The sequence below is a fragment of the Melozone crissalis genome, unplaced genomic scaffold (genome assembly GCF_028551555.1).
Source record: "Melozone crissalis strain CALT ecotype California unplaced genomic scaffold, PUWL_Pcris_2 ptg000016l_1, whole genome shotgun sequence".
Lineage (NCBI taxonomy): Eukaryota > Metazoa > Chordata > Aves > Passeriformes > Passerellidae > Melozone > Melozone crissalis.
In genome coordinates, this window is record NW_026535794.1 from 20,590,286 (window position 1) to 20,616,029 (window position 25,744).

Below are 25,744 nucleotides of genomic sequence, written 5' to 3' on the forward strand. Positions count from 1 at the left end.
ATGTTTATTTCATCACTCATAAAAAGCTTAATAAGCATCTACTTAAAAGTTCTAAAATGTAATGTGGAAGACACTGTGCATCCCAAGTTAGAACATTTATGGAAATTCTAATGGAAATAGCAAAGGGCCACTGCTACGTGGTTTATTATTAATAAATTTATTTATTTATTTTATATTAAAAATATAGCTTTTGTCACTGTGTCATGACCCTTTGTGTTTATTTTTAAGATGAAGTGGTCGTAAACCCCAACTTTTTTCTTTTGATAACTGATTCTTAAGCAATATTATCTTTGTCAGCTGGGGTTGGTGGGAGATAGTATCAGAGTTAATTATCAGTGATGTCAGATATCTGGACTTATAATGCACTCAGAGTAAGCTAATAATTCAAGCTTGTTTATACACAGGAATAAAAAGAAAGCAGAGTGGATGCAAAAGTTGGTAGTACCAGTCTGTGGCATTTGGCTATTCAATCCAGCTGGGTTAGAACAACACCTCAGCTACAAACGTTTCTGCAAACGTGTCTGTGTGCTCACGTGGACATGTGTGTCTGCAGATGAAATGCAAACAATGATCACACACAGTCCCATTTCTCTATTACTCTATTTAAATATTGGGTTTTAAGAGATGGATTTACTGAATTCCTCTAAGAGATGCTTTAATGATGCTATGTTTCTTTTCATCAATATTCTCCTTCCTAGGATAAAAATCAAATATTATATGCATAGCTAGAATTCCTTGAACTTATTTAAAATTGCTTTAAATTAATAGTAAACTTAAAATTAAACCCTGAAATTCTTCACTGTCACTTTTCACTCACTTTGTCCTTCAGTGACTGAAGTAATTGTGTGGGAAGATAAAACAAATGACTTTTCCACAGTATAGAGCATATGGCTTCATGAACAACAGATCTGTACAGATAGAAGTTTCACATTGATTTAGCTTTTACTGAACAATAAAAGCATTCTTCAAGCTTTATGTATACCATCAATTCTATTTTACTTATCCCTGAGTAAAGCAAACATCTTGGTAAGTCTGGCCGCCAAAATAACACCACAAAAGTGCATCCTTCTTTTCCCCCAAACTGCCTTGCTCTAAAGAAAAACTAAGAAAAAACCCAAATGGTATTTTAGTCTGCACTTAGTGACACATTTTGTTGGAGGAGATCTTACTCTTCAGTTTCAGGGACCTCTAGAGACATCAAAAAGAACGAAAAAAAAAAAAAAAAACAAACAAGAAGGCAATTAAACAATCCTAACCCCACACCATCCATGGTGGGCTTCTTACTTTTTCTATTGATGCTATTTCACTTTGTGTCAGTATGGTGTAGAAAAGGTACTGGAATGACATGGCTCATGTGCCTGGGAAAGTTGTCTCAAACACTGAACCACCTTCTATGACACAGAATACTTCAGTATTTTTTAGAAGCTGAAACAGCATCAGAGAAAGAGATTGAGATCTCAATCCAAAGGCCTAACACCATTCTTCAGTTATCTAAGTTATTTGCAAGACATTTTAAAATTTCAGACTTGCTTGCTGTATGAACAAGGAAGTAACTCCACAGGATACAATGAAATGAAGAGCAAAAATGCAAAAGTCTGTTAAGAGTGACTTGCTACCCTTTACAGATATCTGAATGTAACCAAATAAGAAAAAGAAAAAGCTTCAAAGTTTTGACACTGTCTCCTGCTTTATAATGTTTATACATATGTAAACATTCTATAGCATAATCACTGCAATGCCCTGTGGCTTACTGCTATGGAAAAACTAAGTTCTTTTCAGCTCCCTAGCTTGGTTTGAAAAAGTTTGTGTAAGTCACACATTCACAAATGAGTTCAATGTGCAGACAGCTGCACTTAAATTATTTTCCTGAATGTCTTCTACATTTGTTGCATCTAAAAAACATAGCTGGCTGGAATTTAAAAAAGAAAAATAAAAAAGGAAAAAATCCAAAATAACTAAATTAATTCCTTGAAATGTGTTGTAGAAACCAGACTGCCATAAAAGGCCCTCTTATACTTCAAAGAGCAACTTCAATAATCAAAACAAAACATTTGCAATTGCCAGTTATATGCAAAGAATGTAGCACTTTTGAGCTTGTGAAATTTATTTTGATGTCCTATAGTCGAGTTCATACATATTTTTCGGTGTTATTCTTCCCCAAAGCTCCTCAGATTTGGACTAAGTCACAAATGTGTGTGGGTGGAAGAATCCATCCATTTTGCTTACAACGTAGCACTTGAACCACAGGCTGCAAAAATGCAAACTTTTATGTCAGCTAACAATGCCATGCTAAAGTGTGGAGCTGTTAGTGGTTTTCTTCTGGTCTTCTCTGACATCATCAACTTATTTCAAACACTGTTCTACACACGTACTTAAGAAAAGAGTGTCAGATCTTAACGTGGGTGTGTTTGGGTTTTTGTAAGCTAGCTCTTTTGATAGACACTGCAGTACATTACAATGACATGCTTTGAACTTTTGTACAAAAGAAATGGTTTGGCAATATCCCCACAAACATACTGCTAAGGCCAGTTCCGTAACTCCTTGTAGTCTATTTACATTACAAAGTATGAGACAAATTCTGAATTATTTGGAGGCATGAGTTTGCTCAACTCAGAGTCCAAATAGCCTTGTAATACTCAGTAGTTAAATACTTTCAATACCACCACAATGCAAGAAACAAGGCAAGGATAAATTCAATTTTATCTACCAAATAGTACCCCACAACTTGAAGAACTTGGAGAAAAATGCCACATTTAAAAAACCATCGAATTGGTCAATACTAAAGTTCAAACACAGAAAAAACGATAATGACAGAAATTCAAAGCTGCCCAATAAACTTGGGATTAGAACATGATAAACAAGTAAAAACTAAGGAAAAAAATTCACTGGTTCACATCTTACCACTTCGTACTCCTCACTGCCAAAAAGGTACATAGTTACTCCTTCGCGGTCTGACACCAGTTGCCCAGAGCGCCCGGCCGCCTGAAGTCAGATCTTCCCCGGCATCCTCGGCTCCCGCGTCCCAGCCGGGCGGGCTTCCCAGGCTGCTTTCCCACGCCTGGGCTGCTCCTGAGGCACCGGGGCTCTCGGGCATGAACTCGGAGTCTGCTGCGGGGACCGCGGGACCGGCGCGATGGAAAACTGCGAAACTCCGCGGGCGGCAGCGGCAGCCCCGAGCCCGTGCGGAGCCGAGCGGAGCCGAGCGGGGCCGTGCGGGGCGGGGCGGGCAGCGGGACGGGCAGCGGGACGGGGCGGGCAGCCACAGCCGGGGCAGGCGGGACAGAGGGACGGGGCAGTGCGGGACAGAGGGACGGGGCAGTGCGGTGCGGAGGGCGGGACGGGACAGGATAGGATGGAACGAAACGGGATGGGATGGAACGAGACGGGGCGGTGCGGGCTGAGGGATGGGGCGGTGCGGGCAGCGCGGGGCGGCAGCGCCGCGTTCCGGCCCTGCCCCGCCTGGCGCGACGCCGCCCAAACTCTGAGCGGGGAAAGCGCGGCCAGGAGAGAGCGAGTGCGGCCCGCGGAGCCACGGAGGACGGGAGGGCCCGGGAGGAGCCGCCGGGGCCGGGAGGGACAGGCTGCTGCGGCCGGGGCCCGGGAGGGCCCGGGAGGAGCCGCCGGGGCCCGTGAGGGACAGGCTGCTGCGGCCGGGTGAGCCGCGGGGAGCTCGGCTCGCACATACCCCTCGCTGCTCTGACCGTGCTGCAGAAACCCATGCAGCTATCTCACGATCTATGTCTTTCTAAAAACAAATAAACGAGCAAACAAGCAGCTCGGAATAGTTTCCCTTTTGCATGTTTCGCTCGCTTCATTGCTTCCTCGCACTGATTAGTCGCAGCCCGGTCTGTAAACGCGGTGTAACTTTATCTCTGTGCCACAATGGTAACTGAAAAGTTACACCACCTCCAGCCACGGGAAACGGATCCGGCATGGAATACCTCACCGGGACAGAGGAATCCAAGGACCCGCCTCGCTCCTGGCCAACTTCGAGTGCAGGCAGAGCAGACAAGAAAGAGTAAAAAAAGCCAAAGAGCAGGGTAAACACAACTGACAGACTTCAAAGACCAGTTCCCCAATTGCATTCCCAAACTAATATTAAAATGGGCCTTAAAAATAAATCCCAATAAAGATGGTATAGGAATACAGCATCAAGTAAACCAGAAATATTGCCTGCTGGGAAAGGCTGTTCTTTTCAACTGAGGAAGAGGCCACCAGTCAGCATCCAGTAACACAACCCCGATCAAAACTGCTTTCAAACAGCACTATGAAACCCATCCCTGCCCAGCTCAGTCCTCTCAATCCTTCATAGTTCACACTGCTGCTAGCACTATATCCTATAACCAGAACTATACATAAGCACTAAGAAAAAAATATGGAATATGTAATTTCTTAAGGAGGAAATGTGTGGGTGTATGCTTGCCCATTTATATCTATAATCAAGTTAATATAATATAGACAGCATCTCATGACAAGATATAGCATTGAAAACCAGTTTGTGCTACTCAATTTCCTTCTCTTTCACAGAAGAAAGAGAAAAAGACCCCTTTCCTAATAAAACCAGCAAACGAAGCAGTTTAAATACATTGTAAATATCTTCCCTGTTCCTTCCCTTGCATCATCCCCTGCTTATTTTAAATACATCTCTTGACTAACTCAGTTTCTTTGCGTGAGTTAGTAGGATATTCTTCTCTCAATCTGTTTTCTCTGTCAAAACAGACCTTTTGTCCTCTGTTGACTATATGTGATGTGACTCATGAGTCTAGATTTTTTTATCTTCTTTTATGTATCCACAAGCAGAGTTAAACCCAAGAAAATGGTTGGAAAAGGGCAAATCAGAAATCAGAAGACATTAATTTTATTTCCAACCATATGTTTACAAAATAGCATTAGTTTAAATCTGTCAGCTGAACTGGTCACTTTGCATTATATCAATTGCAAATTACGCTTCAAACAAATAATATCATAATAGTTCATTCCCAGAGCGTAAATAAAACATGCATCATTCCTGCATGGAGGCTAGCAGGCATCAGACACCTCTACTGGAATGTAATCACCACTTGTCCAAGCTGGTTGCTCCTACTGATGCTGAATGAGTGTGGTCACACACACTTATTAGCTTTAATGTAATTGCTCAAGTTTTCCCACACAGTGTTTTTAGTGTGAAGCCACACCTGTCAATACTGGCAAAGCCAGTGTCATCACACATTACTTTGCTTGTCTGATACAGCTCTTCTAAGCAATTGAAATTTGGGTGCTGTGGCTTGATTGCTCCCTTTTGGATATGGCTCTCACAACTAATCTGGAGAAAAAGAAAATCAGCAGGAATGTTACAAGTACTCCTAACATCAAAAAAAGTAAAACATATTGCTCTGTATGTATTAAAAATTATGATAATTTTTAAAAATAATTTCATCAGCTCCTGCACTTTGGCAGTGAATACGAAATCAGGGAGGACTGCAGTTTGCATACAGTCAACCAAGACTTAGGGCATTATTCAGGCTGTCACCATAAGTGACTTTCATGTCACAAGTAATTCTCACCGCAGACAGCACAAGCAGCCAGAGTTTGGCAGCTTGGACAGTAAATAAGCTGAATTGCTCATTGCTCTCTTGAATTGAAACATCATGACAGGTACCAAAGTCTGTCTCAGGGCTCCACAAAGCAAATTTGCATATAGCTTTTATGGTTCAAGAATTAAAAGTCTGCAAAAATGCTACCAAAATGCTACCTAACAAAAATGTTGAGGGTGTTTAGACTTAGCAAAGCACTTCTGGATGACCTGTGCTCCTCTCCCAGCTAAGTGACAGCACAGGGGTTTTGCTGCACATGGTTCCCCAGTAGCTGAGTGAGGTAAGGGACTGGCCAGCAGAGGGTGGGCAGCGTCTCACCAGGGCTGACCCTTGCAGGCAGAATGCCATGATCCAGAAAGAGCAAGCAGAGAAGTGAAGGAGATGGAGGAGTCTGAGGGATGCATGGAGAGGGAGTTTTGAAAAAGGAATCTGTGAACCATGGGGCTGAAGAGGTGGTGGGATGGGAAAAGCAGAAAACCAGAGTGTAAAACAAGGATGGATGGCAGCAGTGTGACCCACGGGGAGGAGAGCACAGAAGCCAGGCCAGAAGACAGGAATTAAGGTTATGTAAGAAAAATGTTCATGGTAGGCAGGGAGCACAACAATCCTATTGAAAAGGCCTTCACAGAGACAGCTTGCTATCTGAGCAGCCTAAAGCTAGGAGGTAACCACAAGGAGTGGAATGGTGTGGAGCAGGGCAGAGAGGCTGAGATGGAATGCCTGGGCAGAACTGGCTGATCAAGGCTGATACAGGCCATTGGAAAACCTGTAAGTTGGAGACTTCAGCAAGAGACAAAGTTCTACTCTGTTTTGGAATAGAATGGAACTGGGATGAAGGCAGAAAGTGTCAAAAGCACAGAAATACATCTAAAAAATGGTAGGTGGAAATAAAGCTAAGGGTGGAATTGCTCCTCTCCCCAACTGGCACTTTCCAGCAGGACATGTTCTTGCAGATGTGTGACAGAGAGCTACACCAACACAACTTGATGAAGACTGGACCTTAAAAACCAGCATTCAAACTAAAGAAAAATAAAATACTATGACTGCTAGAGTCAAGACCACAGTCTGAAATGATGAAGTAAATCACAAGGATAAAGCAAATCCCTTATTTCATGTATACAAGCACTTTTAAAGTAGCTCTTGCTCACCTGTAGAAGCTGACACAGCAATAGCAATATTAATCATGTGTTAACAGAGGTAAACTCGTACAAACACAGGTGTGTCAATATGTGTGGAGTTTTTTTTTCCCTGATTGCTTCCCTAAGTTTTGCTCCTTTCATAAAATTCTATTAAGGTGTACAGTGTCTGGTAGAAGGGGAATAAAGACAGAGCCAGACTGTACTTAGTGACTCTTAATGAAAAGGCAAAAATAAATGAATATCGGTTGAAATATAGGAAAATACATTTGGACACAGAGAATTTTTTTATTATTATTTTTTAATTTTACTGAGGGGGTCAGAGAGCACTGGCACAGATTGCCCAGGAAGGTTCTGGAGTCTCAATCCTTAGAGGTAGTCAAAAGCCATCTGAACATGGTCTTGGGTTACCAGCTTTAGGTGGCCTTGCTCTGAGTAGGTAACTGGAATAGCTTCAGAGGTTCCTTTTTACCTCAAGCACTCTGTGAAATTAAAAATTATCTGATTCACATTGATATTTTAGGGATTCCATCTCTCCATTTTAATTTTTAAGGATTACGATAATGACTTTTCAGACTGTCAAAGAGAATAGCATTTAACTCTGGTATTTAAACCCTGACCCATGTCTTTTAAGCATAGCTATGAACTGTCTACACTATAAATAGCTTTGTATATCATAGTACTTCAACACAGTGCCTTTGGGAAAACAAGCAGAAAAAAATGCTGACATGGTTGTCAAGGTTAATAGACTAAACAGACCTTTCTTGATAAACAAGAATCTTTCAGCTTGTATCCAACAGTAACAACATTTTTTTTTTTTTTTGGAACTCCATGGAAAGCAATTGACTCTCTCTTACCTAATTCAGATTTAAATTCAAATCCCAGTGAAGAATGTCAACAGCTTGTAACACCTCTACACAGCTAGCAGCAAGAATTGTTAAGGAAACTTTTAGCCAAAAAACTCTGAATAAGCTGTTCCTTCTCACATACGGCATGAAAGAGCAAGAGCTATTGCACTTTATTTACCCTGCATCCAAACTATCCCATTCTGTCCCATCCCACACCAGCACTGAATAATTTCTTAACAAGGTTATTTATATGCGAAAATAATGATTAGCAACTAGGTTTTTTTTTCTATGAATTTTAGCTCTCCCATTGATTTTCTCCCATAGGGGTCATTCTAACTGTGGGCAACACCCTTCCAGCAGCATAAACTCAAATTTTCAGGAGTATTACTGCCCTGAAAGAGCCACAACACGGATCTGAAGCCAGGTTGCCTTTGTTCTTCTGGACATCAGCACATTTAGAAGAATGGGTCTTTTCCAGCTCTTTCATTGCCACTGTAACTCTCTGTGTGATGGTAACTGCAGGGTCTCAGCAGTTAAGAACAGCCAAAACAGGACTCCACATTGTAAGAAACATTCACCTGTTTTATGAAAATGATAGTACTGCCTCAGCAAGGAAGACTGAGAGCCTGCTAATCCAGAAGAGTTAAAAGCTTGCTCACAGCACCACATTGCTCAGACAGTTTCATGACACGTTAAGTAATTCAGTTGGAGTTTCCCAGACTTGTGCTTAAACATCCCTATTTTTGTGCTGGGGGTAGGCAAGGAGGGGGTTGGCAGGGCCAGGACACAATTCAGACCACTTCCTTCCCTTGAATGGTACCTTCCTTTCTTTTAAAAGCATCCCTCAAAAGAAATAGCATAGTTTGGGGCAAGTTAGAAGGGTTTGCGTTTTTTTGTTTGTTTCATTTTCATACCAGCTGAAGTGATGGGCAGCATCCCTGAACATGGTGCAGATTCCAAATTATCAAGGTACACTGCATTAACTTCCAGAAGAGTTGGTATTTCTTTCCTGAATGTATCCATTTTACATCCAACCACAAAATAAAAAATCCATCTCCTTCCATAAAATTCCATGCATCACGTAGGATGGTTGTAATTCTCCCTTACAGATGGTGTACATCTGAAAGAGGGTTGTTAAATAAAATTTTATTCTGTGAGATTTAGTTTAGGTATATAATAAACCAGTGTCAACTAATTCAAGATGCAATAATGAAAACACTTCCTTAAGATTAATGTCACACCTTAAACCTCAAAACCAAGCTTCAAATGAATGAATAATAAAATCTGAAAGTATGCCCATGGTAGTACAGGAATGCTATATAAATTTTATTTTTAAACTTTAAAACTGCTTATCATTTGCAGATTGTTATTGGTTATTATGGTTACCATTTTCTAACACAATCCAATCTGCCTGCACTTTTCTATTTTGGGATGCAGCAGTGATAACATGAACAGCAGACCTAACTTCTCAACTTGCAAACATACATACATTAGGGGCACATGCTATCTCCTGCTGCACTGAAAGATAACGTGAGTATGTTCTCACAGTGTCACAGAAATAACAAACTCCTGATCTCCCTGCAGTCAGATGTTAAAACTTCTAATCCAACCTGCAATGAGTGTCAGGAACTCAGCATGTTTGAAAACACTTGTATTACAGACACATAATAAAAAGACCTGTTGTATTATAAATCCTCTGCATCACTGAGATATTGGAGAGGTGCTATAAGTGCTATAAAGTTGCAAAATCTGCCTATAGGTGATTGTTCCCATGCGTGGGCAAGATTTTTATTTTTATTTTTTACATGTGATGTAGAGTCATGTGGAACATTGTCTTCTTAAAGCCTTGTTGCAGTGAAACATAGAGAACAGAGAGAGATACAGAAAGAACAATTCAACATATTGAAGAATTCAACATATTATTGCTGGTCTAGGATGGTCACAGAAGTCACCTACAGCTGAATGTGCAGCCAAACACTTCTGAAACAGCAGTAAATTCTGTTTAAGGAATTTACTTAAGGAGTTGGAAGAAAAAATTAATTCAACAATGATATTTTAAAAAGGTAATACCTCAGTATTAAACAGGAGATAATGTTTGCTTTCCTATATGTATTAATTGCAAAAAGAGAGATTAATATACTTTTGGGCACAAGAATTTCAGTAAAAGAAACAACCTTCACAGAGAACACTTATATCCTGAAGCAGAATATATAAAACTTACACAATGCTGTAGCAACAGCTTGTGCTTGCTATTTTTCCTTAGAAAATACATCTTTCCACTGAAAGGTTGGTACTTTATACTCTTACCCATACATTAATGCAGCATTAAAAAAGCAGGGTTTTTAATCTGAGTGAAAAGCTTTCACCTCTTGCACTCAGCACTTGTCTACCTCTGGGGGCACTGAAATGTTTCAAGTGCCAAGGGCAGCTCCATCATGGCCAGATGCTGATTGTCCAGAGCTGGAGAATGAGGAATAACTTTGGCTCGTAGCTGTGCAGCCCAGACTAGTTGGAATGCCACCCTCTGGCCACATCCCCATCCTGAAAACTGTGGTCCACTTACACAGTTGTCCTCTGGGACAATTGCTGCTCCTCCATACTCAGGACATTAACTTAGTGACTGGAAGTGACTGGAACTTAGAACCTCTCACATGGAGGAGATGTGTGAGCCCCTGTGCCTTTAAAATGGTTTTGGCTTTTAAAATGTCCAGCCATATCTCAAAATCACATTTACAGAAATGCTTGTAAAATTTTTGCTATCACTATCTCCAACTTCTGTTCCCACTTCAGAAAATAAAATGCATCTAACCAGGAGAACCACAACAGCAGGCCACGGGAGTAATTTTGGCTCACTCTGCCTTTGTTTATGCATTTTTAGCACAAGCCATCACCCCGCAATTCAATTTAAATTCTTGACTATCACCAAATGTTGTGGTTTCTTTGGCCTCATTGCTTCTTCAAATCTCAGTTCTCATTTCTAATTTTTCACTGTTTTTGAAACCTCTAATATTTTTGATGTTTTGCACTCTTAAAATCTGGATTAATTACATTGAATTTTTGATGGACTATCTTGTGCAATTTAATAAACTCCACTGAAATAAGTTCTGGTGAAATGTGAAAGCTGGAAAACTTGTCTCTGCAGAAAGGACTATTTATCTCTTGGGACCCACTTGAGAGCTCAAAATAGGAATTAAGTGGAATTTAGGCAGCATATGTGCTGCTGTAATGGCTCTCTCACCTATGAGGCTGGGTGTCACCGTGGCACAACAGAAATGTGTTTCAGTTTAATGAGCAGGGAGGCAGATGTGTAACCCTGGCCAGGAACTCGCAGTGCTGCAGTGAACACACGGCCAGAGGAACCATTGTGCCAGCCAAGCAGAGACAGCAGGTTGCAGTGCAAGGGATTAAATAAGTGCAGTAAGTTGCTGCTCAGAGAGAATTAGTGCAATGTGTTACAACAACATGATCAGAACTGCCCTGATGAGATGCATCATGAAGGTAAGGTACTTTCAGTCAATCTTCCTTGTCCACTCAAATTAACAGGATCTTGTTAGCAGAGAGTAAGGAGGTGACTATTTGGCAGAGAGTAAGAAGGTGCAAAGGTCTTTCCATTTCTACATTGAAATGACATTTTTTTTTCCTCAGTTAGAATCTAGATATAACCGTAAGATGTAAAAATGTGATTTTTCAATTGCATCTTTCTGTATTGCACATTTTCTTCTCCTCCCTCTTGCCACAATTCCTGATCAGTGTTCATAAAAAGAATGCTCTGAACAGCCTGGTTCCCCCAATGGTTCCCCCATGCTGACAGCACTGAAGGCTTTGCAGGTGAGCAAAGAGCAAATCTCAGACTGCATTTCTGTGGGGCTCCCCTTCTCTGTCTGACACTGCAGGACTGTCATTCTCCAAGAAAGGCATTCAGCCATTTTCTACACTCTGACTAGAATATTAAAGGTGAACCTGTTCATGTGTTCCAGAAGTCATCCCCTAGTACCTTTTATAGCTTCAAATCTATGATACTGAGGTACATTGGATGAGGATTTCTGAAGTCACTGAGAAACTCCTCCTAAGTACAAAATATTTGTTAGACATTTGATTTAACATGTGGGGGAAAAGTCAATAATGTAAGAATTCTAGTCAAATCCATAATTGTTGATCTTAATATGGTAGCAATCTATAAAAAGACAATATTTTGAATTCCAAGATGCAAGAATTTCTCCTCTCCTAAATTCATAAACCTAAATTGTATATTGTGTTGTCCATGACATGAACAGAATAATGGATTTACACTGAACCAGCATCAATGCAGAAAGTTGCTTTCAAAATTTAAGAAGGAAATTATTTTCTTAAGTAGTTCATTTCTGACACCTTAAACTTCTCCTAAAATAAAATACTCTTGCCATTACAAGGCTGGTTGCTGTGTTTATGTCTACATAAGTCCTAGTGAAGCTGGGAGATCATGTGAAATCAAAGTGATAGAACCTGATCACATTTTCGTGACAGAAAACATTCAGCCAGAAAATATCATGATGTCCTAGGAACTCTCTGATTCACTCTTAATTTTGCAGGAAGTTATCAAACTGCTTAGTTTGAAAGCACCTTTTCCAGCAATCCACCATGGCATCAGCTATTTCAACTATTATGAAATCAAGCATTACCCTGTTTCTCACACACCAAAGTGACCCTGTTTCAAAGACAAACTGGAAATAGAGATGAAAAACATTATTTTAAAACTTCAAAACTTGCATTTTCCAATGCCTCCCTCTATGCATTAATTTAAAAGTTTCTAGAGAGGAAATATTGAAGAGAAGACTCTTTCAAATAATACTAGAGTTTTAAAATACGTGTTTCCTTGTGAGCTCATAGAAACGACTGTTTCATTTTACAAGAACAATAAAGTATATGCAAATGTGACACCAAGAAAACCAACCAGATCCTTTTAAATAAGTATCAGTCACTTAATGTGTCTTAAAAAATAGGCAAAATCATAGAATCATAAAATATTTGGTGTGGGAAGGGACCTTCAAAGGTCTTTTTGTCCACCAGCAATTGTAAGGCTTTTAATAAGAGAGAAAATTTTAAAGCCCAAACATGTTTTGATCACAGAGATTTTCAAGGAAACTCTATCCTGTTGAAGTGAGCTCTGAACTGTGTACATAAAACTGTGGGAATTGCACAGGAATAATAATACATATGAGGCTGAGGACTTGGTCACACTGAGAAAACACCAAGAGAATTACTGTGTCTGTAAGTCAGTCTTTCTACAGGCATCCTCTGATCAGCACGAGCATACTCAAAGTTAAATTTGGATTTTACACCTAGCAAGCCTTTAAAATTATATTTTTTTCTGATACCAATATTCTACCAATGCCATTAACTGGCCATCTAGTAATTTTTAAATTATGAATATTATAAATCATCAACCTGAGAGCATCCTTTCAGCAGCCTCAAAACATTCAGAAAAAAATAGATGTTTATAGCCAGTAAAATACTGCAAAATGCAATGTATCATTAATGAGCTGAAGGAAAAAAGTTGTTTAGTGACAGCAGAAGTAATGAAGCTTGGGTTCCCACACACACCTCCACAATACTTTCAGCTCTCTCTCATTTTCCCTACACACCACATGCTCTGTACCCTCAGCTCGCCTCCCCTCCCTGAACTTCTCTTTTCCTGAGCTGAACAGGAGTGAGCATTTGTTTGCTCTGTTGCAGAGTTAAAGCTGTGCTCCTCAGCTGGATGGACGCTGCCTTCCAGATGCCAGGGGAGGCCAGAGAGCGCTCCACATCTCCCACACCGGCCCCTTGAGGAGAAGGCTCCAACAGCTCCTCCAGCCCCCAGGAAGTTCTGCCAGAATCACTCGGTGCTTCTGAGACCTCGGCAAGGCTGGTTTAAATCGGCCAATGAAGTTCCTGAGAAGCACAACTAACAGATGGAAAGTGGGATTGCATAAATCTTGTCATAGGAAACAAACCTGAGAAATCAGAGCTGTTATACAAAGACTGTCCGTGCACTTTAATACTCGGCAGCTTGTTTAAATGTAAGCTGATGCCATGAGCAGCAAGGTAAACATTTAATCTGAAAATTTTCAAATCATCACTGTCACGGAGCACTGCCTGCAGTTATTAAGCAGTTACAGGCTTTTATGTCATGTACATGCAGCACCAGTGGCACAAAAGAATTTGTAAAGAAATACTGCACTTGTAACAAAAGACTTTAGGGATCAGTGATTAAAATATTGCTAACATTTATATATTCATATGTAATTAGACAAGCTATTTTCCAAATTCTGGCATCTTCTGTATTTTGGCCCATAGCAAAAAAATAAATTTAAAAAAAGTAAAAATTAAAGAATCCCAGTGGTTTAATAGCCTATAAAATTGATATCTGAATGCAACTGAAGTTTCAAAGCACTTTACCTCCTGTCCTTTTACGCCTTTTTTTTTTTTTTTTTTTTTTTTTTTTTGTGGCAGGTCCACACCGAGGATCCTGGGAAGCAAATAACAGAATTTGCCCTTTCAAGTTTATGAATTCCTAGGCCTGCTCACTGCTATTTGAAAACTGAATAAAAAATATTAGCAGCAAACATATATTTCACTGATGTCAAAAATGTAAATTTGGATAAACTGGAAAAAGTCAGGGTGCCTCTTCTCTGCATAGAGGATGAGGAAAGGACAAAATGTTCTTAGACTTTCTGACAGTTACTGAAGTTTCCATACTTCAGGATTTCTATGTTACAACGACTGTTGGTGGTGAAAATGTGTCAGTGGTTATGCAATAAGTAATCTTTTATTTCATCTTTCTATAACATTTTAATTAACTTGAACACATCAAGGGTCAACATGTTCCAAGGGACATTCTGTCTTCTGGAAATTTAGAAAAATGTACCCATAAAGCAGTTACTGAATTTCTGGACAATTATACAATATCAATCTACTTTTGATGCAACAACTGCCATTCAAAGACTATCATCAATAATACATTTACTTAATTATTCGTGCCAATAATATGAAAGTTCTCAAGCTATTATCTCTTCTTTAATCTTCCTGATTACTTTCCTCCAAGATATTTAAACAATTCATTTTTTCCATTAGATAATGTCTGACTACCAGTACTGCTAAACAAAATGCTAATTTGCAAGCACAGCTTCCTGTAAAATGCTTGTGAACAAGAAGTGACTACAGCTAAAATTCACACTAGCAAAACAAAACAGCCTTCCCCTCATGACATATCTGGAGACTATTAGAATAAAAACTGAGGAAACAGGAATAGAATAGTCATCAGCTATCACCTTGAAAGAAGGGTTGACCAAATACTGAGGGATCCAGGTACATGGCTGAATCCCTTTTACTGCTTTCCATCTGTGTTTCACTTCTCCTATCCTGCTTTTTTGCTGCTCCTCAGTTTACAAGGGCTGTACATGCACAGCACCACTCCCTGTGATCCCCTTACCCTGTCCAATGATAACTTCTTCCTCTAACAGGACCTCTATGATCATGCTAAATAGAATTTGAACTTCTCCACAATGGGATATAAGGGAAAAGCTTCCTTTTATTGTATAGACCAGATAAACACAGGTTCTCTTTGGTGACATTATTTGACAACCAGCAGACAGAAAGATGAAAATGCTGCAGGAAACATGTACATTAGTTTTGCTAAGTTTCAACATCAGACTGGTTTTGTTGAGGAAAACAGTATTTTCCAATTTGAGGGTTTTTTAAAATTTTAAAACAACTTTTTCCTACAAAAAAAAATTATGTCCTGATTTCACCCCACCTATAATTGTATTGGGATTGTTAGAGAACCTCAACACGTTTGGTTTATCAGAACTTTTAGGGATTGCTTGTATATAGATTAAAACATAAAGACTTAAGCTTTTTACTATATTAATTAGATAACAAAAGACTAAAGGCAGCTATAGCTATGGTTGAACTCAATTACTGAAAGGGTCTTTTCCAAGCTGAATGATTCTGTGATTCTATTAGTAGCTGATTTCTACTATTCTGAACATCCATGCTGAAAATAATTCCAGTGGAATTATATATAGTAGTTGTACCCTTTCCTGCCTCATGGCACACTTCCTGCAAGCCCCACTGTTGCATTGCTTTCCCCACAAACATAAGAGCACAGTCTAATTTGAGTAAAAAGAAGTTGTTAATAAAGAAAAGTTGTCCGTAAGAGGAGAACAGAATGGATATTAGCAATAACTAATCAGTTTCTTATGTGGAGATCCCTAAATAACCCAGGAATAGCAATGATCCAAATCTGATTTCCTTCTAGAAAAAAGCTGTAGAGCAGCTGTTACACAAGACAATGCCCCTGAATTCTCTCAGAAGAACTCAGGAGAGCTACTGTCATGCTTAAGGTACTGTTCTTTTACTGCAATTTTGTTCAAATAGCTCATAAATGTTATAGAAAGAAGTAAGCTTAAGCCAAACATTCAGCTTAAATCTATGTTTGCGTAATTTCATTCTAATCCCTATCCTTTTTTCATACAGTGTAAAAAGAAAAAGCACATCCATTTGAAGTTTAAAAATAGTATTTGTCATCTATTTAAATTTTATTTCACAGCACAGCTGTAGTGGGATGTCTGCTACTAAAACTCCCTGGCCCCAGGATACACATACCTGGTCAAATGCTGCCAAAGCAAGACTCATGAATGTGTTACAACCTAACCCAAACAAAAATAATAGAGAGCATAATGTCTGTGTCTGTAGAGAGAATGTACTTCAAGCTACTGCCAGCAGAGAGTCCCATTGCTTTCACATTGAGAAGAAAACAATTTAGCACAATCCCCAAAGATCACTGAACAAAAAGCAAGCCACTTTTAACTATGTTAATAGGGTCACAGACAGAAGCCCTAAGCAGCAGCCATCTGAAAGTGCTTTCCCTCCCCCTCAACTCATTTTTTTACAGTTTTTCCAGACAGTAAGTCAAGTTAGTATGTTTCAAAAAAGGAAGCTCAAAAGTATGGTTTGGACTTCCACAAAAAGGCACTGGCACATTTCTCAACAACATTTCAGCTTGGCTAAATGAGAACAAAGTGGAACAGTTTAACTGTAATTAAGTTAACTCACAAGCCAGCCTCTACATCGCATTGTAAAATTAAAGGGCTCCCGAGCATCTGGCCTGCACTCCTACCACACATGCTTACCCCAGGAGCAATGTGCTTAGTTTGAGGAGACATCAGGCGTCTGTCAAGCATGCCAGCCTCACTCCAAGCAGGCCAGCCCTTCCAGCAGCAGCAACACTTCTCACAGGAGCACAGCCTCCGACGCAAAGCAGCGAGAACTTCACCAATCAGCCCACGCTGGCCATCATTGCAAATACCTGTGCTTGTAAGGCCTGGTTGAAAGGGCACAGCTTTGGGCTCTGTGCAGCAACACTGTTTGCTGGCCCTTTCTCTCAGCTGTTGATCTGATCCAGCCCCTACGTTCGGGACAGCTCAGCAGAGAGCCTGTCACCATCAATTACCAGGGAGGAGTGGGAGGGCCCCGTGCTCATGGTGACGCCAGCTGCTGTAAGGACACAGCCTGCACACTTGCTGGAGTAACATCACTCTTTGTTCATCTCAGATGCAGGGCTTGCAACATGCATGGCCCCCTGGTAACATACAACTGCTCTGCAGCCAGAAACAGGAAAGGCATCTGAGCATCAACAAGGCACAATCAATTGTTTGATTGATTCTTCCAGATACAGATATTTTATTTTATTCTCCCCACTGCCCCCTCTCACCACCCCAACAGAAATATTATGCTGGAATTTCAAGCTGTAAATATCAATTTAAGTTGGAAATTTTCTGTGTAAAAGAAAAATTCTGCTTGACTCTATCTAAGGTAGAAGACCTATTCTGATAGAAGATATATATATATATATATAAGGTTCATGTCAATGAACCTTAATCATCCTAAAACTATCATCCTAAAAAACTGACACTAGATATTTCATCATGGCAATACTTCCATATATTAGCCAGTCAACAGAAATCATCAGGAAAATTTACATGCATAATATTATTGGCCCTAATGAGTTTAACAATTTGCAAGATTAAGGTCAACTGGCTTAAAATAAGAGCATAGGTTAGAAGTAAATAAGGATGCATGTTTGTATTGGTCTGAGGCTTCTGGAGGTGAAGTAAAAAGGAGCAAGGACCAGGCAGCAACAGGCAAAGAATGGTATGAACAGAAAAAGAGCTCCAGAGAAGCCACTTTCCCCCTCTGTTACCACTGAGACAATGAATATCAAGGCAGTGATGCCTCTGAGGAGCAACAAGCACAAATATGGTTTTGGCTCCAGCTGCTCGCTGAGCTGGGCAATCTCGTCCTCTGCCTATGCCTCAAGACTGTTCTTCAATAGCCCCAAAAAGTCCAGCCTCTGGTCCATGAGGGCTGAAAACTTTGTCCATTTCCAAAGGCTGAATTCTTAATACCAACTTTGTGTGTAGACTCGGTAAAGTCAATGGTAGTCAGAGAGGGAAAGGCAGACTCTACCTCACAAAAACTGCCAAACCAGATTTTTCTTTCTTTCCTTTTAGACAAAGAACTCAGACTGGCTTCCATTTTTATTAACTGGTCCCTACACGTTTTTTCACACAGGTACTTTTAAGGTGTACCAAGCTTGATCAATATAAAGTTACGCTCTTAAAATGCAATTTCTTATTTGTATTATCTGCATACCAAATTATCAAAAATTCTCTTTCACTGAAACAAGAAGTGACTTTTGGTTAATACTTTACCAGGTGTTTCTTCATTTGCAGGGGTTTTTATGATTTATTGTTCTTTTTTTTTTTTTTTTTAAGGGGACTATGGGAATGTGGGATTCTTAACATTTTACCACTGTTTCAGAATCCAATATTCATTTTAGGTCCATTTTGGATGCCGAAAGAGAATTAAATAAGTAGAAACTTTTCCCTTATTTCTCATGAAATAGACATTTCTATTTACCTGAAATAGACTGAGCAAAGAAAAATACACAAAACACTGACAACCTCTTGCACAATTTATTTTGACTTCCATAAGGCACTTCTAGGATGCGTATTAAACTCAAAATGTTGAAACAACTACTGGTTTCCAAGGAAGCAAACAGTAAACTTCAGCAAATACAGTTTCAGAAGGCTGTGAGTAGTATAGCGATTTCTGATGCAATACTGTACTAATAATGTTGGGGGTTTAACAGTAAAATTACTGAGCAAGCTTTTTAGCAAAATTATTATCCTTAAAAAAATTAATACATGCTGTGGGACACAAATACCTTGGGGCAAATCAGAACTACTCTGAAGAATACACAATCACAGCCCCAGCTGGAATATTGCAATTAGGACAGAACAGCTCTCATTCCAGAGGCTTATTTTCTGCCCTTCAGCAGATTTTACAGAATACTGAAACTAAGCTTGCAAGACCACATTGTCATCATGGCAAATTTTGGTATCATAATATTGAAACAAAAGAACTCTGTAGTAGAAAACACAGTAATGAGATAATTTAAAGTATAGAAACAGTAACAGAAAAATTTGCCTGTACCAATCATAGTTTCTAAAGCTCCCTAAATCTTTCAGACATAGAATAGAAATACCTCTTTTTATTCCTCTTTTTTCCTTTTTATTTGTTTTTAAATTATTTTAACTTCTGAGCAGCAAACAGCATGGAACCAGTATGCAGTAAGTGTTAGATAACTTCCACCTTTTTTGCCCAAGATGGTGAATCATCAGCTAAGAAGTGTCAGATTTGTAAAAAAGTATCTGCTATGTAACCTGACAAATTAGGTGCCTGAGAACAAAGACTTTCAAACCCTTACCAGAAAACACATCTTTATTATGAGAACAGGAACCCATTAATGCAGAGATTACTATTCTATTTCATTCTTTAATCACATATTGTTCTAATGGAGAAGTAGCCTTAACTTTAAATCTTAATAATTTATATTTACACAGTGATTTCATCAGAAGTCTCAATTAATATTAAACACAGCTTTATAAAATTTTACTATGTTTGGACTATAAATGTCATTAAGCACATGAGAAAACCAAAGTACTGATTAACTAAATACTCAATAACATTCTAATAGAAGTTTGCTTGCAAATGTTTAAGCTGCTTTGGTTTTGTCTTTTTGTGTAAAAAAGCAAGATGGATGCCAGTCTATAAAAGTTCTTGTTGATAAACCAGATCAAAAATGAGTTGTTAAGAGATCACACAGTCAGTAACTGAGAATTGGTAAAACCTTAAGACATATGAGTAATTTTTCTCATCACCAAGTTATTGTGCATCAGCTGATCCATATGCGGACATGTGGGCACACTTAGCATATGGCAAACAAATTAAGGCAATTTATTGTAATTCTGCCTCATTATGAATTATGTTATCTGACATTTGCTGATGAGTATATGCATGAACATGACAACTCATAAATTTAAATACCTAAGTCTAATATATATATATACTGGAAAAATTTTCAGGTTTGCGTTCCCATTTTGAAGACAGATATTGCATTTGTTTTTCTTCAGTTACTTCAGATATAACATTTGCTTTTATTCAGTCATTAAGTATCTCATCAGTCTTACATGAGTTCTCAAAACACAACTTCATGTTTCTGAGCTGCCTCAGTTGGCCCTGCAGGTATTCAGGCACCCCATACACAGAGCTCAGGTTGAGTTAACTACAACCCAAGCTGTTCCCTTTTCCTATGAGAAGCTGAGTATCTATCCCTTAACCATTCCTGAAAGTGACACGTTATCAGCTCTTCCCACATGGCAAAAGTCAGCTTTAGAAGAGTTTTCTTTCCCCTTTTAGAAGATCCAAAGTCTTTTCAAAAGATACCAAGGTATTAAAATCCCTCATTTAATCCAAGACAGAAGAACACTGTATACATCTGCGCAAAGTTGATACATATGAATTTTGACATCTAAAAATTTTTGTTGAGAAGGGAGATAAAAAAATCAGTCAAAGCTCACACAGAGATAACAATTCATAAGCAAACAGACCAGAGTAATTTTTTAAATTGTTCAAACAGTTTGTCCACAGTAAACACACAAACCCACCCAAGCCCTGTCAGCAGGAGCGCACTCAGCTCCCCAGCACACATCAGAATTCATGAAGGTTTCTCAGGTTCATGCTTTCCCTCTCAGACCTGTACCAAAGTGCAGTGTGCTCACTGTTGTGCACACTGGCTGACACAGCAGGTCCCAGGTGAGATGCTGGGACAGCAGCTGGGTGATACTTCTAGTCAAAGACAGAAAACACCCCCAGTGTGGGGGCTGAGCTTTAGGATCACTCACTGATCACTTTCCAGTACACTGCCCAGTGTGAGCAAAGGACACTAACAGGGCCTCCTGCCTCTAAGGAAAAGTTTGTTCAGTACTGGATTTAAAGTCAACCTCTTGTTTGTCTTTCTGTGAAAAATAGTCACAGAATAAAGACGAAAATTCTGTTACTCCTAAATATTGTAAAATAGGTTTTAAGGTTTGAAATGGGTGAATACACAAGCCAGCAGAGTTACTGATTATAACAGACAGGGAAGAGTTTGATGAGCATTTTTTAATAAGGGTAATCTGACTTGGTTAGATACCTACTGGAACAAAAATGTTCACAGCTGTATTTTATGGCTGAAAAGCACAAGAGTGCCTGGCTTACAAAGAACTACCTTGATTTTCCTCACTTTTGACCAGCTAACTTGAAGAAACTCTTGCAAATTGTTGCTCCTGAGACCATCAGCTACACCTGAGAGTGTGTCATTGCATCTTCATGGCTGTTGATCTTCCTGAGTTCAAGAACACACTGCTTTGCAAAAATAATTTTAGAAAATGAGAGATTCAAGCAGTCTGAATACACTCATGTTTTTTCATGACACTTACTGCAACATTCACCAAGTATGATCAATGCACAACAGCACTTCACAGGTAAGTGTTGGTTAGGCAAGCCAGATTCACAGAGTATCTACAATTTGACTTTAATTTCTGCAGAGAAGGAGCTTCAGCACCAGATGAAATTTTAAGATGGCACTGAGAGATGTGTTAGGAAATCTGCAGGAATCCGAGTGCAGCACATAAAACATAAACATCACATAAACCAGCTAAACTAAAGGTTAGGATGAATTCACACTACTGCTATGAACAGAGCTCTTGTTCCTGTCCTGCCCCCATCCCTGGCATCCCCAGCAGGTGCTTCCCCAGCTGCCTTCCCCTCTACCATCCCAGCACTTGTGAGGCCCTTCCAGGACAGTGACATACCTGGCTTAGTCAGAAACTATTTGTTTGTTTTGTGGAGGTTTTTTCTGGTCATTCAGATGAAATGGATGAAGGAAAAAAAATTGGGGGAAAGGATGCCGGTAGTGGTGGGGCAATTCCATCACTGCAAAGCCTTAGGAAAAAAACCACCAAGGGTGTAAATCCATTTGCGAGTTTAATTTCTATTTTGCAATGCCTGGCATTAGCTATGCAATGAAAGCTTTATCAGTTTTAAACTAGAAAAGAGATCTACTTGAAAAGCATCTCACATTAAAAATATTAATAATTAACCACTCCCACACAAATACTTAAGCAAACAGAAAAAATGATGGCTTTTAAGATAAATATAGTTGGGCTTAACATTTAAACAAAGGGGGAGGTTTTGTTACAGATAATTCATGTCACATTTTTCCCTTCTAAAATACAAATTTATCTCTATCCACAGTAAATAAGGCACACCCCTTTCATTCGTATATTTTGATTTTAGACTTATAATAGCTACAGACAATGTTAGCTTACTGCAATCTCCTTCAATGTTAATTCTTCTGAAAATATTCTTATTGGCGTGATCTGAAGCCCACAAGGCTCTCTTTGGTTGGCTTTAGATTAGGCCCTTACGTAACTGCAACATCTGGGCCCCATTTCAACTATGCAAATTCCAGCAGACACAATTTCTGTGAGTATAAATTAGTTTTTGTTTAACAGACACCTGTAATTTGGAACAGCTAATACAATATTCTCCAAGAAAATAATGAAATAAATACTGCAATTTTGTATGACATTCACCTCCAATGTATTCTGGAATGGTGTGTTTTTTTAACATCAGTGCTTTGGAAATTAATATCCATATCTGCACAGGGGATAAAAAGCACAGCAGGCCAGCTGCAAGGTAGAAGAACCAGGGTCAGCACTCTTTTCCTGTATTATCTTTATGCAAAATATAAAAGTATTACATATACTGTGTAAATTCCAGATTCATCTGCGATTTTACTCAGAAGCCAGGAAAGCAATTTAATATTAAAAGCACAAAGGACACACTGCACCATTGCAGAGCTTACATGAAGCAATTGTTAATATGTGAGTGAATGCATATTTGTCTATGTGCAACTCCTCAGTGAAGTTTGGAAGGGATTGCTATCAAACAGCAATCCCCACACAACAGCCCATTAAGCTATAGGCAATGCAAAAGTGTGATGAACTGTTGTAATCTACTTTCTGCCAAAGCATAATTCTCCTACAGATACAATTACCAAGACCAATTACAAATTCTTGTTAAGTCGCTTTTTTTTTTACTGACAATAAAAATATCACACAAGGATATCTATATCCCTCCTTGTAAATGCACAAACAATACAATGTTAACAGGATTATCACTAAATCCTTGCAAAGAATTCATTTTTATTACTATAGAAAAAAACCTTGCTGAAATGAATGGATAAGTCAGAACTACTACCAGAGTAAGGTGCACTGATTTACAGGGAATCAGAGAACAGTCTTCAGATTAAAGTCTCTAAGATTATACAAAAAATAGGTCAGAACATCAGTGCATTATAAGGACTAAAAATATGCATTTTTAAAATTATTTTCCCAACTCCTATAAATGTGATAGGAGTGGATTATTCACACTCTCTATTTATTTAATATCCTCCACTGGAGAATCATTTATCACAGAATACTGCAGTCTACAAATATCTGAGATTATCTATCTGTATCAATAGAAACAGTTTATTAGGTTGATAATGCAGCATTTTCAGTGATCTTTGCAAACAGCAGTCTCCACCCACGAATCTAAAATGCACTGGGATTTGCAATTCACAGTTCAACACTACTTATCTGGATTAGGAAAGCAATTATTTGCCAATTAAGACATGGAAATAAGCTCAAGAAAATAATGTAACAAGCAAAAAGAATGCTAACTTACTCTTTTTAATATAGGAAACAGTGTGCTTTGGATTTTTTTGTTTTAAGCCAGGAAAAAATGCTAAAAACCACAGTCATACCAAGCTTAAACTACAATATATTACACACATAACCTACTTTGACAGAAGACTAGACTGCAAAATAAAGCAATTAAGCATTTAGTCAACGTTAATTGAATTCCCTTGTCCTCACCTACATAATCACATTCTCATTTCCAGGGAGCTCCTACATTTTTCAGCACTCAGACACATGGATGTTTACTGATCTACTATGTTGTATATATTTTTTCTTCTCTTTGTACCCCCGAGTATTTGGGCCCCAGGCCTCCTGTATGTTTTGAAACCCATGTTGTTACCTTTGTTGTTTTTTTTTTTTATTTTATGAGAAGCTCATCATGAGCTTCTATCTATAACTTCAAAAATTTATCTTCACAATAAGAAGCACAGTAAAATGAAGGGAAACTTCCCACTTTTCAGATAAGACATTAAGCAGGCAGAATACAGGCAAAAGGGGACATAACACCACCTCAGTATTTGAAATTGGAGAATGCAATCTTCTTGTTGCCTGTAGCACCAAAGGTTACTGTGCAAAACCAAGCCCCCTGCTCCCAGTACCAGTGTCTCACCTCCAAGAGGCTCACAAGAAGAAAACCTCTTGCAAGGAATCTTAGGAAGACATGAAGAAAAATTGTCATTCACTCACATGACAATAAAAAGGAAGAAAGCTTTTTTTAAAGTACAAGAAAAGTGCTAATTAATGGGTAGAACAAAACTGGAATGCAGGCAAACCCCTTAAGGCAGGAGCATTCCCTCCTCTTGCATTTTGATCTAAAGATCAGTTGTCAAGAAAAAACTTAAGCCATCACAGCCATCTGCCATGCGAATTCAGAAACCATATTGCTGTTGAGTAAGTAACACACACAGCAAATGACAGAACTGGACCCAAAAAGTGAGTGGACACATCACATTCTTGGAATACAAATCCACTGAAAGCCAGTAAACACATATTAAATAAAGCTTAGGAATAGTACCACAGCTGCAGTTTTGTGCCAGTTTTCATGGACAATAAACTATAATGTGGAAGGATATCACTGCACACTTGCTTTGTGCTTTTATTTTTCTCTATTTCTGCTACTGGCTAATATTGCAAGCAACTAAATCAATCTTTGATCTAATTTAGTACAGCATATTTTATGTCAAGTGCTAAATTAACAGATGAGGGGAAGGGAAGAAAAGGAGATACACATCAAGTTCTTCAACTTTCGAAGTTAGTTAAAGGCTGATAAAAAACATAACTCCCAGGAAACATCATGGTGCTAAGCTGCTCCTAAGCCCCCCTCAGGGCTTGAGATACCTCTGCCAAATCTTCCAGGGAAGGAGGTTGCTGTTAAATATACTTAAAGTTTCCTTTTTGTTCCTTTTATGTTTTTCTCTTTTAACTCTGGTTCTGTTCTTGTGATCACAGACGTAGCTTTCCCTCTGGTAAAATAAAACTCAAACTCTTATTGGGTTAGAGCACAGATTTCCCAGAAACATCAAACCCAAATATAGGGTACTAAGTGCAACCAGTCCCTTTATATTACTGTACACAGGAGAAAAAAATGCCCAAGGAACTGCGGTGCAATTTAACTAAACTACATGGGGCAGTACAGACATTTGTACTGTCAAGTACTGGGTTCTGGGAAGAAGTTTTCCCAACAGCATTAAATAGTACCTTTTACCATAAACTAAGCAGCTGAGGGACAGCCCAAGACAGCAGGAACTGCTGAGGAAGTTACATTATCTCTGCAAGCTGATAGTGTTATTTTATTTTCCTAATATAATTCAGTCAATTTTTCCCATTATTATTTCCTTAATATTCTCCATGATTCAAGGACATGATACGCTCCACATTTAAATCTCATTCTGCCCATAACAGGAAGCTGCAGCAGACACTGCACTTCATTTATATTTGCTATATAGCTAGTGCCAGTATTTTGTTTTTAGAAGTTTCATTTTCAACACAGAACTTTTGACAAAACTATTTTCAAAAGTGGAATATGGAGACCAAAG

At 38.9% G+C, this 25,744-nt stretch overlaps 1 protein-coding gene across 5 annotated transcripts in view; it reads right to left on the minus strand.

The window, feature by feature from the left end:
* The window catches only part of CACNB2 (calcium voltage-gated channel auxiliary subunit beta 2), a 246,609-nt gene that overhangs the window by 106,004 nt on the left and 114,861 nt on the right, over positions 1–25,744 (minus strand). Inside the window, exon 1 of one of the 5 annotated variants that reach the window (XM_054273999.1) lies at positions 2,902–3,159. The exons of the other annotated variants lie outside the window; for them this stretch is intronic. Coding sequence (XP_054129974.1) covers positions 2,902–2,934 — 33 coding nt within the window. The 5' untranslated portion in view covers positions 2,935–3,159. Of the gene's footprint in view, positions 1–2,901; positions 3,160–25,744 lie in introns of those variants that run through there. 5 annotated transcript variants of the gene reach the window in all.